Consider the following 20,962-nt stretch of genomic DNA (forward strand, 5'->3'; position numbering starts at 1 on the left):
GGGGCAATAAGAGCAAGGGCTGAGTAACAGCAATGAGATTCCATGGTTAGTCAAGAAGGGCTAGTGCCCAAAATAACAGAGAAAGCTTGTTTCCTTTTCCAGTGCGTAAAATACATGTATGGACTGTTTTAGAGGGCTAGCTCTTTTTTCCTCCTAGAAGAATCTATTTGTTTACCCCCAATATGGAATCACTGGAGATGCATCAAACCAAACACAGACCATATTTAGACTATTGAAAGCAAAATGTGGGTAAAATTCCATTTGTATATAAAAGACTGTTCTACTTACAAGTAATGTAAACAGAGTTTTTTAAAAAAGCCCAAGTTGAGTGGCATTACAAAAATCAACATAATTCTTTTTGGTACAATATAACAGCTTTACATACTAACATTAAAGGCACAGCTAGACTAATTTTAATATGCCATCTCTTAACAAATGAAGTGCATTTACATATCCACATGTTGTACAATGACTAACTTTGGTAAAATGAGAGGAAGGAAATCACTGCAATTTTGTCACACTTGTGGAAAAACCATTCTGTATAGTTCTTCTCTCTGTGGTCAGTATGTTAAATTAAAAAATCAATCAATCAATCAATCACAAGTTTTGTTGCAATTTATTTTTCAAATGACTAAGAACATTGTGTACTTATTAAACTTAATTTGGATAACATTTCAAACACATCAACTAAATTAATATAGCACACTATCTGAAAATGTAAACAAGTCAAATGCTTATCAATTTATCAATTTCAAATTCAATTCCAACCTGACCATGACATTACAACCAATGATTTTATGGGTTTAATAGTTATCATTAAGATTATTTAAGTGTTGGCTGCACTACTCCAAGGGTATATATCAATTTTTTTAAAGTAACTTCTTGATCATTGAATACCATTTATGAACCTAGTCCTGGCCAAACTCTGACCAGCTTCAGTGGAAATAGTATCTAACCTTAAAACTGTAATCCCGAGAAATTTTCTGATTAAAGCAGCAGACTGGTTCCAATTAGTCTTTTACGCAATCTTATGGCAGCTGCCTTGTGCAGACACTGTAGTGTCATAGTACCCAGGACAGGTACAGTCATGAATATATGATAACAAGCTCAAGACAAAATGATGCCAAAGTCATCAGTGGTCATTACAGATGAGCCCTGTCAAAGCAGCCACACCAGATATAGGTTGTGGTACAACAAACCCACCTGCCTCAGTTCTCCCTCAGTTCTAACTTAAAAAGAGCACAGTCTCTCTCACTGTCCAGTTCAAAGTCTCACCTGTGGGTGTAATTTATGCATGGCACACATAATATTCTGTAGAATCGTCATGGGAAAACCATTCTTCCAGTTCCTAGCTAGAGTGAAATTCAAAGTGTTTTCCATTCCCCACTTTCTCAGCATCACTTCAGATAACCCACCAAACGAATCCACCAGAACTTTGATCCCGGTTCTTTTCTGCCCGTGTCTAGGACCTCATCCTCCCAGCCATCCATTTGAGAGTGACTAGTCTCATGAGTCTTCTACCCAAACACAGGAACTCCCCTCTATTCGACGTCCTGCCTCTGGGGTTCCCCACCTCAGGAAGGTCATGAAGTTAGTTCCCATACTGGTCACAGCCCTCAGCCATTTTCAGTCCTCCAACACAGGCCTTCTGGCTCTGGAATATCCACAGGCTAGCCCCTCCACTGGTCTCTTTCCTTTTAGCTTTTTATAGACTCCCAGCTGTTCTTCGAGGTGCCCTGACTGGCTTGGGGGCGGGAAGAGCATGCGAAGTTTCCTCAGCCCTCCGCCCGCCCTGCGAGGCGTGTACGGCACTTCAAAGTGCTGTACGCTCACACAAGGCGCAGGGACAGGGCGAAGGAAGCTTCGCGCAGCGCCCCCAGCCACAGGCCCTGATTGGCCTGGGGGTGGAGGAGCGTGCAGAGCCTTTTCCCGCCCTGCTGGGGCATGGGTGCTTAGTGGGAAGGGGGGACAAAGGGGCTTCCCCTCCCCAGACCAATCATGGTAGCCCAGAAACATCATGGCCCTGCCCCTTCGGTTTAGGCTCCTCCCTTCCGGTGCCCACCCCGGTCTAAGGTGTGAAGAGAGCCTGCTCTGTTCCCAACGTGTGAGGTTTCAGGTAAAAAAACAGGTAAAAATAAATCCTGATTGACATGGAAATGAGACATCACTTTAAGTAAAAACATGGGGTGGGGTCAAATCTGACTTTATCTTTAAAACAGACTGTACAAGGGGAGCGTCTACAGTTAAGGCTCGCAGTTCTGAAACCTGCCTAGTGGAGGTAATGGCCACAAAGAAGGACACCTTCCAGGAGTGGTGCAACAGCAAACACATTGCTAACAGCTCGAAGGGGGGAGCCATCAACCTAAGCACCAAGTTAAGGTCCCACGGGGTAGGGGCTGACGCACATGAGGATATACCCTATCCAACTCCTTACAGAAACTGTGCCCCATAGGGTCTGCAAAGACCCTCTTATCCCAGAACCCCGAACGGAAAGCTGAGATGGAGCTTCCATGCCACGAGATGCAGAGACCAGACGTTTGAATAGCGAAGCCTGCCGAAATCCTGAGAGATCAGGTCCAGCTATGGGAGCGAGGGCCAGAGGGCACTCAATTTAGAAGAAATGAGGGTGGTTAATTGATGTCAGGGGAACTAAACTAATTTTTACCAAACATGGATCTGGCTGTCTTACTAGAGAACATAAGAATGGCCATATTGGGTTAGATCAAAGGTCCAGTTACCCCAGGGGTGGGCAATAATTTTTGCCTGGGGACCACTTAAAAATTTTTTGAAGTTGCTCCGGGGACACCCCGGAAGGAGCGGGGCCTAAACAGGAAGGGGAAGAGCTACCCTATCCCAAGACCATGATTGGTCTGGGGGAGCCCCTTTGCCCTCTCTCCCCACTAGGCATCCATGCCCTAGAAGAGGCTTGGCACGCTCCCCTACCCCGAGGCCCAGGGGCGGATATAGGGCAGGGTGAGTGGGGCGGCCCCGGGCTTCAAGAAGTGCCGCATATGCACGGTGGCACCACAGCGCATGCGCCGTGTCAAAGGGTGGGGCCCCATGAAATTGTGCTGCCCTGGGCCCCGCAAAATCGTCATCTGCCCCTGCCCAGGCCAATCAGGCCTGCGAGGAGCACGTGGTAGGAGAGCGCACGAAGCCTCTTCCCCCCTCACCCTGCAAGAAGCGTCATGTGCTCCTGGCAGGGCGGGAGGAGGCTTTGCATGCTCACCCAACCCCCAGACCAATTAGGGCCTGGGGGTAGGGGAGCGCCCAAAGCTTTCTCCGCTCCGCCCCTACCCTGCAAGCAGCGCACGGCCTGGGGGCAGGGGAGCAGCAGGGTCTCTGCGGGCCGGATCCACCCACTTGGTGGGCTGCATCTAGCCCATGGAGGCCCTTTTGCCCACCCCAAGCTACTCCAATATCCTGTCTTCTGATAGTGGCCAATGCCAGATGTTTCAGAAGGAATGGACAGAATAGGGCAATCATCAAGTGATCTCTCTCCTTTTGTCCAATCCCTGGATCTGTCAATCAGAGGCTCAGTGCCACTCAGAGCAAAGGGTTGTCTCTTAGACAAACATGACTAATAGTGATTGATGGATCTATCCTCCGTGAACATATCCAATTATTTTTTGAACCCAGTTATACTTTTATCCTTTACAACATTACCCTGGCAAGGAGTTCCATAGGTTATCTGTACATTTCATGAAGAAATACTTCCTTCTGTTTGTTTTGAATCTGTTGCCTATTAATATAATTGGGTGACAACTCATTCTTGAGTTATTTGAAGGGGAAAACAGCATTTCCTTATTAACTTTCTCATCATTTGGGACTATTCAGACATTTGTCATGTCTCATGCTTAGTCATATCTCTTCTCTAAGATGTGCAATCCCAGTCTTTGAAATGCATTTAAAACTTTTACAAAACCGGGTGAACATTAATATACCAGTTTTGCTAATGGGGTGCCTGAGGCACAAAAATACAGTAACTTGCGTAAATTCTCACACATTCATTTGCTCCCTTCTCACTGCTACTTCCCCTTCAACAAGATTTTTCTGCTATTTTATATGCATGTAAGACAGAGAATGCAATACCTTTTATTTAATGCAATACATTGTATTTGAAACAAATCTATGCTTTCTGGCTTAAAAACCCCCCCTCTTCTTCAGAACACTCATTCTCAAGAATTTATATGATTATAAACATCTTCTGCTAATGTCTATGTTGTTTGGTATCAATGAAAGCAGTAATAATAAATCTAGTCTCAGCAAAATTCACTGCAAGTTTCTCCACTGTCCAATCTTTACTTAGAAACTACTTGAGGATGAAATTCATCCCTATGCAGAAGGCTGACACAAGGTCTATACATTACTTAAGCACTTTTTTGAAGGAGCTGAAGGAACTGGCATGGAGGAAGTCTTGGAGAAAGCGTGGAGATACTTGAGGAGAACAGTTTTGCAGTACTTCATGGGGGACTGCAGGAAGAGCCTCTTTATTTTGAGGAGAGAAAAGAACAGCTGCCAGGAGAGTTAGGTGAAGACCAATAAACTCATCCTCAGTGTGTCAGTGTCATTAAGAATGACCCTTCCCCATTTCAGTTCTCCAAGGGTTAAATCAGGTGTGTTCTGAGTCACACTGCCATTTAGACTGATCCATAAACGAAAATGGCTCAAACCAAAACCATGAATCCAACTGACTTGAACTTCAGGAAGTTAAAAATCCAGATCTGGGTTTTGTGTTCCACTGCAAGTATCTGGAACATGAGAGTGCTAGTTTACTATACCACCCCAGAGCTACTAACTCAATACAATGTGCAGGCATTCTGACACAGTTCCATGTTTTTGTCAAACAGAATTAAATTAGGCCATCTTGAAGAAAACAAGTCAATCTTACATGACAATTTAAATGGTAGTTAATTAGGCAGTATGGAAAAATAAACCCAAGGTTTCCAGGAGAAAGGCTGACACAGCCATAATAGCAGCATGGTGGTTCTGTTTTTCCCTGTTGCCTGATTAAATGCAGTTCAAATTTGCAAGTAAGTGTGGTTTTCTTCATACTTCGAGGATTTAGTGCTATTTGGACTACCCAACAATATGCTCTTTGTCATGATAGCTGTCAATCTAGTGTAACAGTTTATCATGAGAATTTCTCCCACCCAAACTTTTGAATAGGGATGTGTGTGGCTGATGGCATTTGCATGTGTGTTTATATTTCTCTCTTGACTTTAATCATGCTTCCTGGAAACACTCAATATAGCCTGGAATAACACAATATCTACTGCCCCACACCCCACAAGTAGTAGAAATACCGCCAACCGGGCTGAGGACATATTTTGCTGGGGCTGCAGAGGCCTGGCTCTGGGCCCCATGGAAAGGGTGGAGCCTTAGCAGAAGGGGCAGAGCTGGAAATTAGCCTCCCCCAGCCAGTCCTTCATGCCGCGCTGCAGCAGCAATTTAAATGGCCCAGGGTCCAGCCGCTGCCGCTAGAGGTAGCAGTAGTGATGACTAGGAGCCTCAGGCCCTTTTAAATCACCATGCCCCAGAGCAGCTATCTCCTTTGCATACCCAGCCCTTCACCTCCCCACCCCATTGGTGGGCCTGAATATGAGAAGACCAAATTTCAACTTCATTTCCACAACATAAATGGCTATTGCCAGCACGTGCAGTGGGGGGAGTTTATAAAACAACAAACCCAGCTATCGAAACATTTTGAGTCCTGCAAGCCTGAGCACACAGCTGTAGCTTTAAAGAGGGTAGCACATACAGTGGGTGGCTATTGTGACAGAAACAGCCTGTTCAGTCCCTGCAAAAGGAGAAAGTTACTTTATAGGAGAGTAGTTGAGAACAACAAAAATACCGTGCTAGAACATTGTGTGACGCTTTAAATTGTCAAGATCAAGTCAATCTCTGAGACATTAAGAAAACCACATTTCCTATTGTGACACAAGCTTTGTTAGTTAAGACAAATAAGCAGGGAATCAAATTAAAAGAAAATTATAGAAAATGTTGCCTCACAGTAAGAAGAGAATTAAAAAGAAAAGCTATTCAGAAAGATGCTGCCTGTGTCCCATTCCCAATCAGTTTAACACCTGGCACCAGAGCCAAGAATGCAACCAGCCAAAAGGCTGAAAAAAGCCAGCCAGGACGCCAGCCACAGTCTCATATGCTGCTGCTGGAAAAACACATTCCACGGCCCAGCATCTGGAGCCTGCAGCTGCCAAGCACATTCTGCATGGGGCAGCCTGTCTTGGCACTGATGCCACCGACAAATGATGAAGAACTGGAGCACAGTCCAAGAACACTACCAGCGAGAAAGGAGAAAGAACCCAGCTGATATGAGAATGACAGACCAGCCAGGGTTCTTTAGTAACTGCACTTTTGCTCAGGGGAGAAAAACTATGAAATGTCTAAATTGATAACATACTACTTAAGTATTCTATAAGACACTGCATTTATTAAACATTTAGGCACTGATTAGCACTACTAGAATAATTATTGAGGCCTACATCTCTCTCTATATATATTTTAGAAATAAAATGTCCGTCTGTCCGTCCATGTGTCTGTTTGTACAAGAACTCCTCCTAAATGGTAACAGCTAGGACCACCAAATTCGGTAGGCAGCTTCCTCTTATCCTAACTTAAAGCAAGGTCAGGGTTTGGTTGTGCCAGGAATATGGGAAGCAGCAAGAATGGGGCTGTTTTCCACAACATGGAAAGGGAGGTGCCAAGAGAGGAAGGACGTGATGCGATACACTCACCAATGAGATTCCCCCCGAAACCTACTGTGAGGCTCCTACAGGGGGCCTAGTGATTTCTCCCTCTGCCCTCACCGCTTCACCTGGAGTATGGGAATTCCCTTTTTCACCACCTGGGGACTCTCTCCCCCCGCCATGCCGCTCCACCCAGGGCCTGGGGATTCCCTCCGCCCCACTCCCCCCCCACCACACTGCTTCACCCGTGGTGGAGAAACTGTATGCTACAACTCAATTAACACAGTTGTGGATGTAAATGAAGCCATTCAATATCCCATGGAATTTCTGAATTCACTCAGTCCTAGCGGTATGCCACAACATCATCTGGTGCTGAAAGTTGGCTGACCAGTCATGCTTTTAAGAAACAGATATTCCCAGACTTTGCAATGTGAGGCAGTTGCGAAAAAGGCTTATTTTGGCATTCCTATGCAAGATGTGGGAGATAACCATCCTGTTCTACTTGGCAATTGTAGGCCTGGGTTGCGGTGCTGTGTCCAGTTTTGAGCATCACACTAAGAAAGATATGGAGAAATTGGAGAGATTCCAGAAAAGAACATACATGATAAGAGGTTTAGAAAATATCATCTGTTAGGAAAGGTTAAAAAACTAGGCATGGTTAGCTTTGAGAAAAGAAGATTAAGCCCCTGACAACAGTCTTCAAATATGTGAAGGACTCTTCTAAAGAGGATGGTGATCAACTGTTCTCTGTAGTACAAGTAAAAATGGACTTATACTGCAGCGAGAGAAGTTTAGGTTGGCCATTAGGAACAAAATTTCTAGTGATAAGTATAATTAAGTGCTGGAAAGGTAGAAAGAAACATCTTGGTTAACATTCACCATCACAGCCAGATCCCTTTCCAAATAGTCCACAGACGTGTTCATTTAAAAGATGAAGAGTTTACTCTGCAGCACAGCTACTTAGTGACAAGCTAATAGTCTCTTTCTAGCTACTGCAATCAGTCAATTACAGCCACTCTATTGAATGATACTTCAGCAAACCCCATGACTGCAATTATACAGTGTTCTTGTTAATATCCAATTAGCTCAAATGAAGCTATAAATGGGCCATATAGAAAACCGTAGGGAATATATATGCTTTTTGTAGTGATGCTCAGTCACGGTATGCACAAACTAAGCATCATCACACGATCAGAAAACAGTAAGGCTACGTCTACATTGGCCCCTTTTCCGGAAGGGGCATGTTAATTTCAGAGGTCGTAATAGGGAAATCCGCGGGGGATTTAAATATCCCCCGCGGCATTTAAATAAAAATGTCCGCCGCTTTTTTCCGGCTTTTAGAAAAGCCGGAAAAGAGCGTCCACTGGCCCCGATCCTCCGGAAAAAAAGCCCTTCAAAGTAGGAATAAGATCCTCCGGAAAAGGGCTTTTTTTCCGGAGGATCGGGGCCAATGTAGACGCTCTTTTCCGGCTTTTCTAAAAGCCGGAAAAAAGCAGCGGACATTTTTATTTAAATGCCGCGGGGGATATTTAAATCCCTCGCGGATTTCCCTATTACGACCTCTGAAATTAACATGCCCCTTCCGGAAAAGGGCCCAATGTAGACGAGCCCTAAGTGAATTACAGTATTTCAGTGAGAGAATTCACTTCCATAACTAAGTAAAACTTGGTCAAACATGAATTCAGAGAAAGCTAGAAGGACTGAACAAGTACACTCCGTTTTTTTTATAGATACATTCAAAAAATATTACAGAGAAAGCATATATTTATGCATTACCTGTTGGCGTACCGCCCCATCTCACCACTCCAGCAGTTTTTGTTCTACCAGGTCCTGGTGTCGTTTTGTTTAGTACTGCAGAGACAATTTAAAACTAAATTGCTCAGTTTTTAATTAAAAACAAGGCCACTGCAAATTGAATTGCCCATTAGTTACAGAGTAAATGAGGCAATAGTGGTATTGTAGCTCATGCATTTGATTTAAAAACATGCTATTTTTTGTGCACAAATTGTGTCTTCAAAAATCATTTCATGTGAACATATGCATACATTTTTTAAAAACTGAAACTACCAACGGGGGATAGTTTTATACTCTTTCATTCCACATTTACAGAATGGCTGCAGAATCCACCAGTTGCAGGACTTGATGGTAGAATGCAGGCTCTCATTTAAAAAAAAATAACAACAATTACGTGAGCGAATTCCAACTGCCCTCACAAAATTGTGGAGCACATTGAAAATCAAAATTGTAGGATAATTTCATTTTTTTAAAACTGAGATTTGTATTAAATTTATCAACAAGAATCAAAGAAGAAATAAGGAACTGTTGATATTACTCATTTACATATTTAATTAAATAAAAATTTTGCTCTTTGAATTGACTCGAGGATGCTGCAGAAATTTCAGTGGACCATATTGCACGATACATTCTTATGCACAACTCCACATTTACTTCAGTGGCAAACCCTGTGTCAGAATCAGTAAATATGGCTCGATAGATGACAGAAGTTAGCACAATGCACTGTGGAAATTGGGTGTCTGACATGAAAAGTAAACTAAATTTATGAGAGAACACGGGGGCCCAGGTTACTACTGTTAATTAAGCAGAACTGTAAGGGAACTTTCTACATTATGTTCTGCATTATCTGTGTCAGCAGCCTCTATATACGTTGGGAAAATGAAACATCTTCAAATGGAAAAAAAAATAGAAACCACCTTTTTGAAAGTTTATCTGATTATAAACAATTTCTAAATAAAAATCAGTCAAATTAGCAATGGAAAGACTACATAAATAGACCCACTCAACTGCAAATACCAACTACTTCACGGCAATACTTAAAAGATAAAGCCAAACATAAGCAAAGCTGATTAATTAAGGACATTTTTAATGAACATTTAATTACCAGGTCTGGTCTGTGGCTTATCAGATATCTTGGGTCTTGCAGGAGTGAGATGAACTTTATGCGGTGCTGAAAGAAACAATCTGAAGTTTAAATGCTGTTTGTGGGGAATAACAACAATCAAGGGAGACAGGCACTGTTAGTGCATGTGCAAATTCTGTAATTTTCAACATATTACTTTAGCTGCACACTGAAGCTTGTGCTAGTTCATTTAGCAGTCAGATGTTAACTGTAGCCAGAGTCTATCTGGCTACATTCATGCTTAAGTTTTAAAAGGAGAAGACATGAATTATTTTGCACTCAGTTACACAAATGATTATGGATACAGAGACAGTTCTGCAGCGTGTCTGTAGTCTAAAGAAATTTTTATTAGTGTCTGTAAAAAAAACAAAACCAAAAAACCATAGTCAAGTATTCCAGATAAAGGTGTGAAAGTTTTCAGCATTGCTCAAGAGAAAATATCTGCAAGCAAAATGAAGTAATTCATAGCAAAGACAGCATGGACTGGTGAAATGCAGTGATAGCATCATGTTTAAAAATGTGAAGTGTTGGCCATTACCCAGTGTTGCTTCTGTTTTGCCAAATGGTTTTGATATTTTAGGTTTAATGGTTTCTGTACGAACCACATAGGAAACTGTAAATGTAAAACAGAAGTCAGTAACAGCCAAGTTAATCACCATCACCTTATACCCCAAATACAGTCTAAAAGGCTCTACAATTCTTTGTACCATAAGCATAGTTTGTCTTTTAGCTGCTGAACCTAGTAGCTATTCAGTGCTAGCAACACTTTGTATAACAGCTTTTAAAGAGTATAAATGAAAAGTAATATCTTTTTCATATGAAACTATACAGGAAATGTTTAAGCAGACAGACTGTCATTGCTCAACTTGGAAAAAGTTATAGTCCTAGATTAAATATCTTATCCGAAAGATGGCTGAGTTTAATACTTTGTTTTTCTGTAACACTACTCATCTAAGAAACACATACAAGTTAGTAACATGAATGCATTAAACTTCATATGATCACTGTGAGGCAGACAGTAAATCTGATTTTACAAAACTAAAATATATTTAAAGCAAGTGTTCCATGGGAGGAAATCATTTAAAGATTATTCCTCCACAAGATTTAGGGAAAATAGAGTTTTTTTCTTAAATCTGTTTTTTTTAAATAGCAACATTCTCTGCAAATTTCATTTAACTTGACTAAAAATGTGGAATGAGGTGAAATTCTGAAATTTGGCTTCTGAAAGTTCGTGTATTCATTGTCTGAAAGATGCACTCAGCTATCTTTTTGTGGATAGATTTTTTTTATATCTTCTCATCAATCATTAAGGTGGCACTTAGGGTACATCTACACGGCACACTTATTTCAAAATAAGCTATTCCAGAAGAAATACTCTGAAATAGCTTATTTCAAAATAGCGTGTCTACACTAGAGGGAAGCCTTGAAATTAGTACAAGGAAGGCTCCCCTAATGTGGAGACACTACCTTGATTTAGAGCCCCAGGACGCACCAGGGAGGAATTACTTTGAATGGCCCTGGGGAGGAGCTATTTTGAAATAGCAATTTCGGAAGAGGCGTTATTCCTCATGGAATGAGGTTTACAGAAGCTGGAATACGCCATCCATTATTTTGAATTTATTTCAAAATAACGGAATTGCTATTTAGATGCTCGCATTGTTATTTCAGAGTAACGGCTGTTATTCCAAAATAGTGCTTCCCTTCTTCACCCTTCTACACATGTAACTCCCACTGATGTCCATAGGAACTGTGCCCATGCACGGCTGTATGGTCAGGGAAAAGGTGGAAGTCATGATTAATCTGGCTAATGTTAATTATTCACTCTATCCCAAAGACTTCTAATGACAAGTATCACACAACTGAGAAATGTTACTTACCTTGTACAATAACTGGAGTTCTTAAAGTCGTGTATCCCCTATTTGCACTCCACTGTGGAACATGCTCCATGTTTGAGACACCAGAAGATTTTTGTCTGTGCCCATTATCTCCTCACGTAAGAGGTGATGCAGACTGACTGCATCTCCAGCTCCTTCGCTACTATAAATCATGTGTAAAGGAACCAAAGCAGAGGGGAAGGAGGGCAGATAGTGGAATACCTATAAGGACAACATACCTTGGAAGCACTCCAGATCCTAATTACTAGTAATTTCCTTTCTTATTCAAGTGATAGTCCCTATGTGTAGTCCACTGTGGATGATGGATATCAAGTATGAGGGAGGAGGTGCAGAGGACTTCTATGGTACCAATGATTTGAAGATTGCTGTGCTGGAAGATGCATTAGCTGTAGAAACTTGCAACAGGACATGTCTTTCATAAATGTATGGACCATGTTGCTGCTTTACAGATTTCAGTGAGAGAAACATCACAAAATGAGGATATCCAAGCACCCTTGGCCCTAGTCACATGTTCTCTGAGGAGCGGGGGATAGCTGGTAACTCACAATGCAGCAGATGGCAGCCTGATATTTTTGAAAGTCTTTGGGTAGAGATTCTAAAAATGTTCTTCGGTGCAGGTAGAATGCCAAAACCTCATGGACATCTAGAGAATGAAGTGTCATGTCCTCACTGGTATCATGTGATTCTGGGAAGAAGACAGGTGAATGAATTGTTTGATTGAGATGGAAATCCAAGATTATTTTAGGAATAAATACAGGCTCAAGTCTTAAAGAATCATTGCTATTTTGGAAGACTGTGTAGAGCAGATCAGCCATAAGGACCCCCAGCTCACCTAAACTTCTAGCTGAGGTAATGGCAACCACCTCATGGAAGTGGGTCAAGGCCTGGGATTCAAATGAAACAAAGCCTTGTTAATGCCAGACTGAGACTTCAACACAGGACCAGACTGAGACTTCAACACAGGAGAGATGTTTCTGACTGGACTTGAAGGTTCTGAAGCCAGGTGACCATCTTGAACTTCAATCTGCAGATAAAGGCACTGAACTGTTTGAGATCTGAGTCTTCATCCTCCATTTTTTGGGACCCGAGGAAGTATTTCGAGTAAATACTCTTTGCCCAGTAATGAGGGATGCCTGTGGTATGGTACCCTGGTGAAGGTGACATTCTACTTCTTTAATGAGCAAGATCTTGTAAGAGTACGCCCTGAAGAAGGTGGAGAAGGGCTTTTGATGGGGGAGGAAGAGGAACTGTGTGCTGTAGCCAGTATGAATAATGTCAAGAACCCATCTGTTAGTCTTGATCATCTGCTAAGCTTGGGAGAGACAAGCTAGATGGCTGACAATAGTGCATAAGACTTTTAGGAGGAGATCTGGAATGATTTGCAGCTCTTGAAGGTCGCATCATACGTGTTTCTTAGCAGGGTTGTTGGAGTTGAAAGGAGCAACAGGGGGGATGTTTGCTTGCTCTACTGCATTTTCTGTCATTCCCATGGAGGTTTATGGTCCCTCTGAATATATACCCACTGCCATCACTTGGGAAACTGATTTTTTTGCATCATCAGATGCTTGAAGGAATGATCAGATAATGAATTTAACTTCCTCAATGAGTACCTGGAATTCCACTTTAGCCTACTGCAGGAGCATATTAGTAAATTCTATAAACTTAGAGTAATTCACAACACGGTATTTAGATATTAAAGCCTGGCAATTTCTTATGCAGAACTGCAGACTGGTTGAAGTAAAACTTTCCTTCCTAATAGGTTAAAAAATTTAGCTTCCTTATCAAAAGGAGTGGATTTTGGTTGATATTGCCTGGATCTTTCAGTGACTGCTTGGACTATGAAGGAATTTGGTGCAATGTGTGTGAATAAAATTTCTGATCCCTAGACTGATACAAAGTACTTATTTTCTATCCTCATTGGAGTAGGGGACATGCAGCAGGGGTGGGCTAGACTACCTTAGAGGGTCCTAAGATGGAGTCATGACTGGGGAGTGCCACCAACTTGTTGGGTCTTGTGTTCTGCAGAAGGACGAGGATCTTATGTGGGAGGTTCTAGAATGTGTCAACAACCCGTCTTCATCAGTCTTGGAATTCTGGAGCATGAGGAGGAGGAGGGCGCAGGCGGCAAACATCAGAAATTGCTAACAAAAACCTTTTGGTCTCCGGCAGATGTGCACCATAGTGGGATACACACAGAACTAAGTGAGATTTGCACATTCTGTGAATGTACCAAACCCAATCTTGCTCATGGATATGAATGCACCATTTTTTCCCCTCAATAAGAGCAGTATGTCTGCACTCCAGGGCAGAATTTGGCTCAATCTCTGAATGCCCAACCCCCAAAAACACAGAGTATGATATTTGGGCTCCTGACCAAAACCAAAATGTACCTGTAATATAAGTTTCTAGGTAATAATGTATACACAGTTAAACATTAAAGTGCAAAGTGCATCATCTACTTCTGAGACTGTTAACAATCCCTACGCACTGAATTAAGAAAAAAAAACAAACAAATAAATTACCAGTTTTCAACTGTGGATTTTCTGTAGTTAGAGCAGTTTGGGGCTTGAATGAAATCGGGTATGTTTCATTTGGAACTGAAAGTGAAAACATCAGATCTGATTAAATGGACATCACGTCTCAAAATCACATCCTACAAATTAAATTCAAGGAGGAGGAGGATTAAAACTCTGTTTGTGTAGTCCAGAAATGAAAAGGTTCAGCCCCAGAAACCTGGCTCTAAGTTATGCTTTAATTGAAAATGTAATTGTTGAGACGAGAACACAAAGCATTAATAAGACAGGCAACAGAAGATTAGGGGATCAGGGTAAAGCTTTGCAGATGACAGTCTAGGCTTGTGCATGAGAAGTTTGTTCCTAGGAAGAACAGCAAACAAACTGACTGGAAAATCAGAAGCAGTATTATGTGTGAGCCCTAGAGCATGACCCCCCTGCAACCAAAGGGAGAGAAATATGGAAAGCTTTGCTGTTGATAAAATAATATCTTCAGTCATCTTTCAAAAGCATAAGGGAAAAGATAATGACAAAAACTGCCAAGAAAATTTCATTACTCAGTGTCATTTTGGATCCATCAACAACATGAATTGTCACAAGGTTAACTTATCTCAGGCACATTGTTTTTGGAGCAACAGAAAATAAAATATCAGTGGCACATGTAGTAAGTCAGGATTTACTGGTGTGGTGTCCTGATAGGTCTCCTGCTCCATCAGTGATGATAACCAGAAGGCTGTATGTGTATACTCAATGATGTGTGCCGTGTTCACTTGCACAATTAGTCAACACAGCAGACTCCGAGAGAGCTCCCAAAGACCATATATCAGATGAGGATCGAAGGTGCCCAGCCAAGTTTATTGTTAAGTGAAGTACAGTAAGGGTGTGTCCAGACTACATGGCTTCGTCGACGGAGCCATGTAGATGAGGCAGGACAACAAAGGGAAATGAAGTGGCTATTTAAATAATTGCCGCTTCATTTAAATCAAAATGGCCTCCGTGCTGTGCCAATCAGCTGTTTGTCAGCATAGCACGGCAGTCTAGATGGGGATCTGCCGACCCCAGAACCTTTTGTCAGCAGATCCCGTAAGCCTCGTTTCCCTTTGTCGTCCTGCCTCATCTACATGGCTCCGTCGACGGAGCCATGCAGTCTAGACACACCCTAATAGTCTAGACACAGCACCATGTACCCATAACATTGGGCTCAGCTTAGTCAGTGGGAGGTCTGGACAAAGACTTTCACCCGCCCAACACACCTGTGTATATATTCAGCTACAAACAAGTTTCACATCACTTCTGACGTGTCAGGCTGCCATCCTCTGACGCGACTTAGATACCACTCATCACCCTGCACCTCATGGTTCAATTAGAACATCTCTGTCCATCATGCTGTCAGTTTAGACCCTTTCCTGAGCCTGGGTTGGCACCTGTGGGAAATGTGGGTACCAAGGTCTTTTTTAAAAAGTTGGTGGTACCATCCTTTTGGAATGTGCTTTCAACTTGTGACCAGTACCAATTACTGTTCTACAGTCAGTGCCTAGTCCCAAATACTGTCCTACACCTAGGCCTATTGCCAATTACTATTTTACACTTTCAGCCATGTTCGTGCCAAGTTCTGTGAGCAGAAGCCTGCCTCTCGCTCCCAGTTTAGCTTTGCCTCAAACCAGGCCTGTGCTACATGGACTTTTGTTTCAGTCCCTAATCTTACTACAACATATGCAGAAGCAGCAAAATTAACTTGGTGGTATGTGAGGTTGGGAACAAAGAACAGGCTTTTCTTTTACAAAATAAATTAAGATTCTAATTAAACAATTGCCAGATGCAGAAAGTTCATTTTCCAAGTACTTAATTAAAATAATGCACATATATAGTAAAAATACTTTTACTATTTGTTGATATATTTACATTTTCTCACCATTCTCTTCTGATATGCACATTTCTTTGCAGTCATGCTAACCCTAGCATCCACTGATAGCTCTAGTCAATTGATTCTTGCATAAGAATGACTTGGTTACTTGTACAATGTTTCTCAAAATCATCTTTTAAAAAGTTAATCTCTTTTATTATCTGTTTCAATTTTTGTGAAGCAGAACAAAATTGTACAATTCTCTAAAGAATAGAGTTATTACTATCTTCCCTCCCAGTGTCAGAGGATCGAGAAAAAGGAAATGATTAAAAATTACTATGTCTACTTCAAGAGCAAATATAATTGACAAAGTCAAAGATTAGGTTTCCAGCTACCACTTTTGAAAAATTAAGAGCTCCTCTTGTTCCTGTCATTACTCGCCTTAAAAGTTAACCTTATTTTATAATCCAACTACAACTGAATATTGGCTGATTCTTAGACCTGAGTTCAGAGGATGTTTGAAAAGTGGAGGAAAGCTGAAGTGAACTGTAGTTCATGGTGGCTTATGCCCCAACACCCTAATACATTTGTGAGGCTTTAAAGTGTCACTGCATTCTTTGTTGTTTTTGCTGAAACAGACTAACTCGGCTATCTCCCTGACACTTACCAAATCATGGTTCCCTTTCTCACAATTTCCATAAGAAGAGAATAGCTTTAATGCTATAGTTACAGCTGCTATAGAAATGCATGTGTATCCAAGGCACATCAAGGCGTTCTATGGGTTAAAAAACAATCCATGGCTATTACTTAAATTCAGCATGAAAAAACCATGGCCAAATGGCTTTCCACAAACTGAGATTCAAATTCTGCTAGCCCTTTCAATGTTCTCCTCTTTATCAATTCACTATTGTGAACTCAATGAAACAAAATGATCTTAATATCTTTCAAGATGCCGTGACTATCATAACATCAAGGCACTGACCAATGTCAGGATGTGTAACTAAGGTAGTACCACAATAACATCTGTAAAGGTTGTAAAGTCTTTATACTGAATTGCAGAAATAATGCATTTACCAGGTTTAGTCTGCGGTGCTTCTGGCCGGACAGATGCTTTGGGTTTGGATGGAATGAGTCGTATTTCCTTTGGAGCTGAAAGAAAGGAGCAAGATTATTGTTGTATTCTTCAGGAATCATAGTCCAATGCCATGTTTAGTCCACAGAAAGTACAAGCCTGAAGTAAAGAGAATAACAATTTCATGGTTTTCTGGAAGCTGAAATAAAATGACTGCTCAAAAAGAGGAAAATTAGAGTGGGATGATTTAATATAAAAATGGACAAAATTCTTATACAGTATTCTTAAAAAATGGGACCACTCTGTTTTGACAGATAGATAAGAAATAATAGGTTAATGGTGCTTCCTAGCAGACTTTATAGTAGTAGTAGAGACCATTTCTAAGACAGAGCTATGAAATCTCATGTGGCAAAGGATGTGGATAAATGTAGAAGGAGAATGAAAGAGTATGAAATGCCATATCATTAAATAAGTTTCCAGAGCGGTTGTCTTTGGTGAAAAGGGAAAAATACCATATAACAACTTCAGTAAGGAAACTTCTATACCCATTGTTGCTTTTGTCTTGGAAGTAACTGAAGGTTTTGTTACAAGTGGTAGTGGGGATGTTTGACGTACTGCTGTTGAGGAAAAAATGCAAATATACTTAGAAGCTAAAATGAAAAAGAACTGATAAATTTTGATTTTATACATACATGATAAAACAAAAATACTGTAATGGAAATAGGTAAGCCTTTGTGTCATTCAAATTAATACCCTTGACCCTCACCCCACTCAAATGATCAAATTACAAATGACAGTGTAACTGTACTGACTGTTGAGAGAAACAAACTGAATAAATTCTTCTTGCTTTATATTTGTGCTGTCAAAATACACATTTTAAAATTGTTTTTGTTTTAATATAATACTACTTCTTAGCTTTCTATGGCACTTTCAATTGGTAAATCATAAAATACTCTGCAAAAGAGGTCATTATAATTATCCACGTCTGGGAAGAGTAAAACAAAGAGAGGAGAAATTACTAGAAATTAAAAAGGGTATAATGCCTGCAGCCATTTAAACTTAAAAAACAAAACAAAATAACCCAAACCAAATCTTCCAGCACTGAAAATATGACAATCATTTGCCATTTCTTGAAATCCTTTGTGATCAACTAATAGTGGGATGGGACATTATAGTCCCTTTTTGGGACTATAAATCTGTCAGCTTTGAAGTATTTTTTGTTTTCACATGCAAAGGTGTTCACTTTTCCATTGTTTACTCCAGTGCAAATCCAGTGACTAAACTGAGTAGAACTGCAAGGAGTAACTAAGAAGAAATTGCCTCAATTCTTCTGAAATGCAAAACAGAGATTTCACTAAACAAATGATTTAGTGAAATGTATAGAATTACAAAAATGGCTCAATTAGCAGGTTTGGTTTGTGACATTCCTAGCTTCATGGATGTTTTTAGTTTAGTAGGAATGCATTGTTTTTCACTGGAAGGTGAAATAAAAATAAACAAATCAAAATTCTAATTGCAATTTTTTTAAGGAACCACACTGTGATTGTAGCTTACAAGGAAATATGCATCCAATGGCCTGTGATGCAAATTGTGTAAGAGCAAATCTGAAAATTACTTGGTATGAATGCTCCCAAAAAAGAAAAAATACGCTGCATTTTGTTTCAATGTTAATTGCTATGTATGAAGTGGGTGGCATTCCTAGTGTCACGAGAACATCCACCTTTGGATGAAACAGATAAAGTTACTGACAAAATGATGCACAGCACATAACATAAAGGGGCTGCCTAAGCTAACCCGATAAAAGCTAATTTCTCCTGAATGTGAATGCCTGAGGATAGAATTCGACACTATGTTATTTTCCTGTTAGTCCGTCCCACACCAAACTGTGTCTATGAATCAGCTTTCCGATTCCAGCACAAAAAGGTATTTACAAGAACATAGGAACAGCCATATTGGGTCAGATGAAAGCTTCATCATCTCAGTATCCTGTCTTCCGATTCCAGATGCCCCAGAGGGAATGAACAAAACAGATAATCATTCCCAGCTTATGGGAACCAGAAGCTAGGGCAGTGGTCCCCAACCTTTCGGGGCTGCCGGGCGCCCAGGGGCGGGGACACACATGTGCCGTGTGCCCGGTGCTAGTGCCACCCATGTGCCGGACTCCCAAGGCCGGCGCTGCTCCTGTACCACACGCTCAGGGGTGGGGCTGCCCATATGCCACACGCCTGGGACCGGAGCAGCCCATGTGCTGAGTGCCCGGGGCCGGCATCACTCCTATGCCGCACACCCAAGAGCCAGGAGCGCCTATGCGCCGCGTGCTTGGGGCCGGCACCATTCCTCTGCCGCATGCCCAGGGGCGGGGACGCCCATACGCTGTGCGCCCGGCACAGCCCATGCACCGCACACCTGGGGGCGGGGCCACCCATGTGCTGCGCGCCCAGGAGCCGGCAGCACCCATGTGGCGCGCGCCTGGTGCTGGTGCTGCTCCTGTGCCACGTGGGGCGGGGACGCCCATACGCTGCGTGCCCGGGGCTGGAATAGCCCATGTGCTGCATGCCCGGGGCCAACGCCGCCCCTGTGCCGTGCGCCCGGAGGCGGGGCTGGCCCCGATCATTCGGTGGGCACACAGAAATGGCCCGGCAGGCACTATGGCGTCCGCAGGCATCACACTGGGGACCACTGAGCTAGGGACACCCACCCTGTCCATCCTTGCTCCTATATACTGATGGATTTATACTCCCTGAATGTATCTAGTTCTTTTCGAACCCTGTTACAGTCTTGGCCTTCACAACATTCTTTGGCAACGAGTTCCTCAGGTTGACGGAGTGCTGTGTGAAGAAATACTTCTTTTGTTTTAAATCTGCTGCTTATTAATTTCATTTGGTGACTCCTACTTCTTGTGTTATGAGGAGTAAATAATACTTCCCTATTTACTTTCCTTACAGCAGTCATGATTTTATAGCTCTTTTATAATATCCAAACTTAGTCTTCTTTTTTTCTAAGCTGAAAAGTCCAAGTCTTATTAACCACTCCTCATATGGAAGTTGTTCTATACCACTAATCATTTTGTTGTCCTTTTCTGAACCCTTTCCAATTCCAATGTATGCTTTTTTGAGAAGGAGCGACCACATCTACATGCAGTATTCAAGATGTGTGGATTTAAATATAGGCAATGATATTTTCTGTCTTATTATCTATCCTTTTCTTAATGATTCCCAACATGCTGTTTGCTTTTTTTGACTGCCACTACACATTGAGTGGATGTTTTCAGAGAACTATTCATGACTCCATAATCTCCTTCTTGAACGGTAACAGCTAATTTAGACCTCATCATTTTAATTCTAAGTTGTTCTTTGTACCTTTTAATTGAGAACTCTTACCATGTGGCATATTCTCAATTGAACTAGTATATTATCAGGAATATGCTTAACATGTATGGCTAATAATATTTTTGTTGGCATTGGTGAGGATTGTGATCCTCATTAGTGTGGAAGACTTTGAAATGCAATGGACAGGGACTACCGTATTGTCACAATAGGCCTAGGCCTATCTCTGAAGCAGAGCCCAGATGTTTGGAGTTAGGAAGAGATACTAGGCGGTCCATTATGATTTTTGTACGGTCTATAGTCATGGTTGGAATCCTGCAGTTTTATTTCAGTTGTCTTACACAAATTATGTAAAAAGCTCAAAATCAAGTATAGGTGCAAGAAATATTTCAATAAATACGCTACCTTTTAATGTCTTAAAAACCTGAACTTATGAGAGACAATGAATAGCGTTACATATCTGGATATGTTTCTGTATATCTGATACTACATTTCAGGCAACGCTTGCCTGTCCTATGAGTCAATTTTCTTCTTACTGGAAAAGATATGGATCTCAACAAATTAGGTGATAGCATTAATCTTAAAAATTAGCAAGGAAAAGAAACTGAGTTAAATACTATAAAGTAATGTCCTTGTTAACAGAGTTGGGTAACACTCATACAAAAACTGTGTCAAACAATTGTGTAACC

At 41.5% G+C, this 20,962-nt stretch overlaps 1 protein-coding gene across 38 annotated transcripts in view; it reads right to left on the reverse strand.

The window, feature by feature from the left end:
* ABI3BP (ABI family member 3 binding protein) overlaps positions 1-20,962 on the reverse strand; it is a 323,405-nt gene that overhangs the window by 60,268 nt on the left and 242,175 nt on the right. For 33 of the 38 annotated variants that reach the window (XM_075907457.1, XM_075907515.1, XM_075907462.1 and 30 more), the window contains 5 exons: positions 16,950-17,024; positions 14,042-14,116; positions 10,163-10,237; positions 9,607-9,672; positions 8,484-8,558 (listed from right to left, as the gene is read on the reverse strand). In XM_075907457.1, the coding sequence (XP_075763572.1) occupies positions 8,484-8,558; positions 9,607-9,672; positions 10,163-10,237; positions 14,042-14,116; positions 16,950-17,024 (366 nt within the window). The remainder of the gene's footprint in view (positions 1-8,483; positions 8,559-9,606; positions 9,673-10,162; positions 10,238-14,041; positions 14,117-16,949; positions 17,025-20,962) is intronic. The other 5 variants (XM_075907508.1, XM_075907492.1, XM_075907471.1 and 2 more) reach the window with 3 other exon arrangements.

This window comes from Pelodiscus sinensis, chromosome 1, assembly GCF_049634645.1.
Source record: "Pelodiscus sinensis isolate JC-2024 chromosome 1, ASM4963464v1, whole genome shotgun sequence".
Lineage (NCBI taxonomy): Eukaryota > Metazoa > Chordata > Testudines > Trionychidae > Pelodiscus > Pelodiscus sinensis.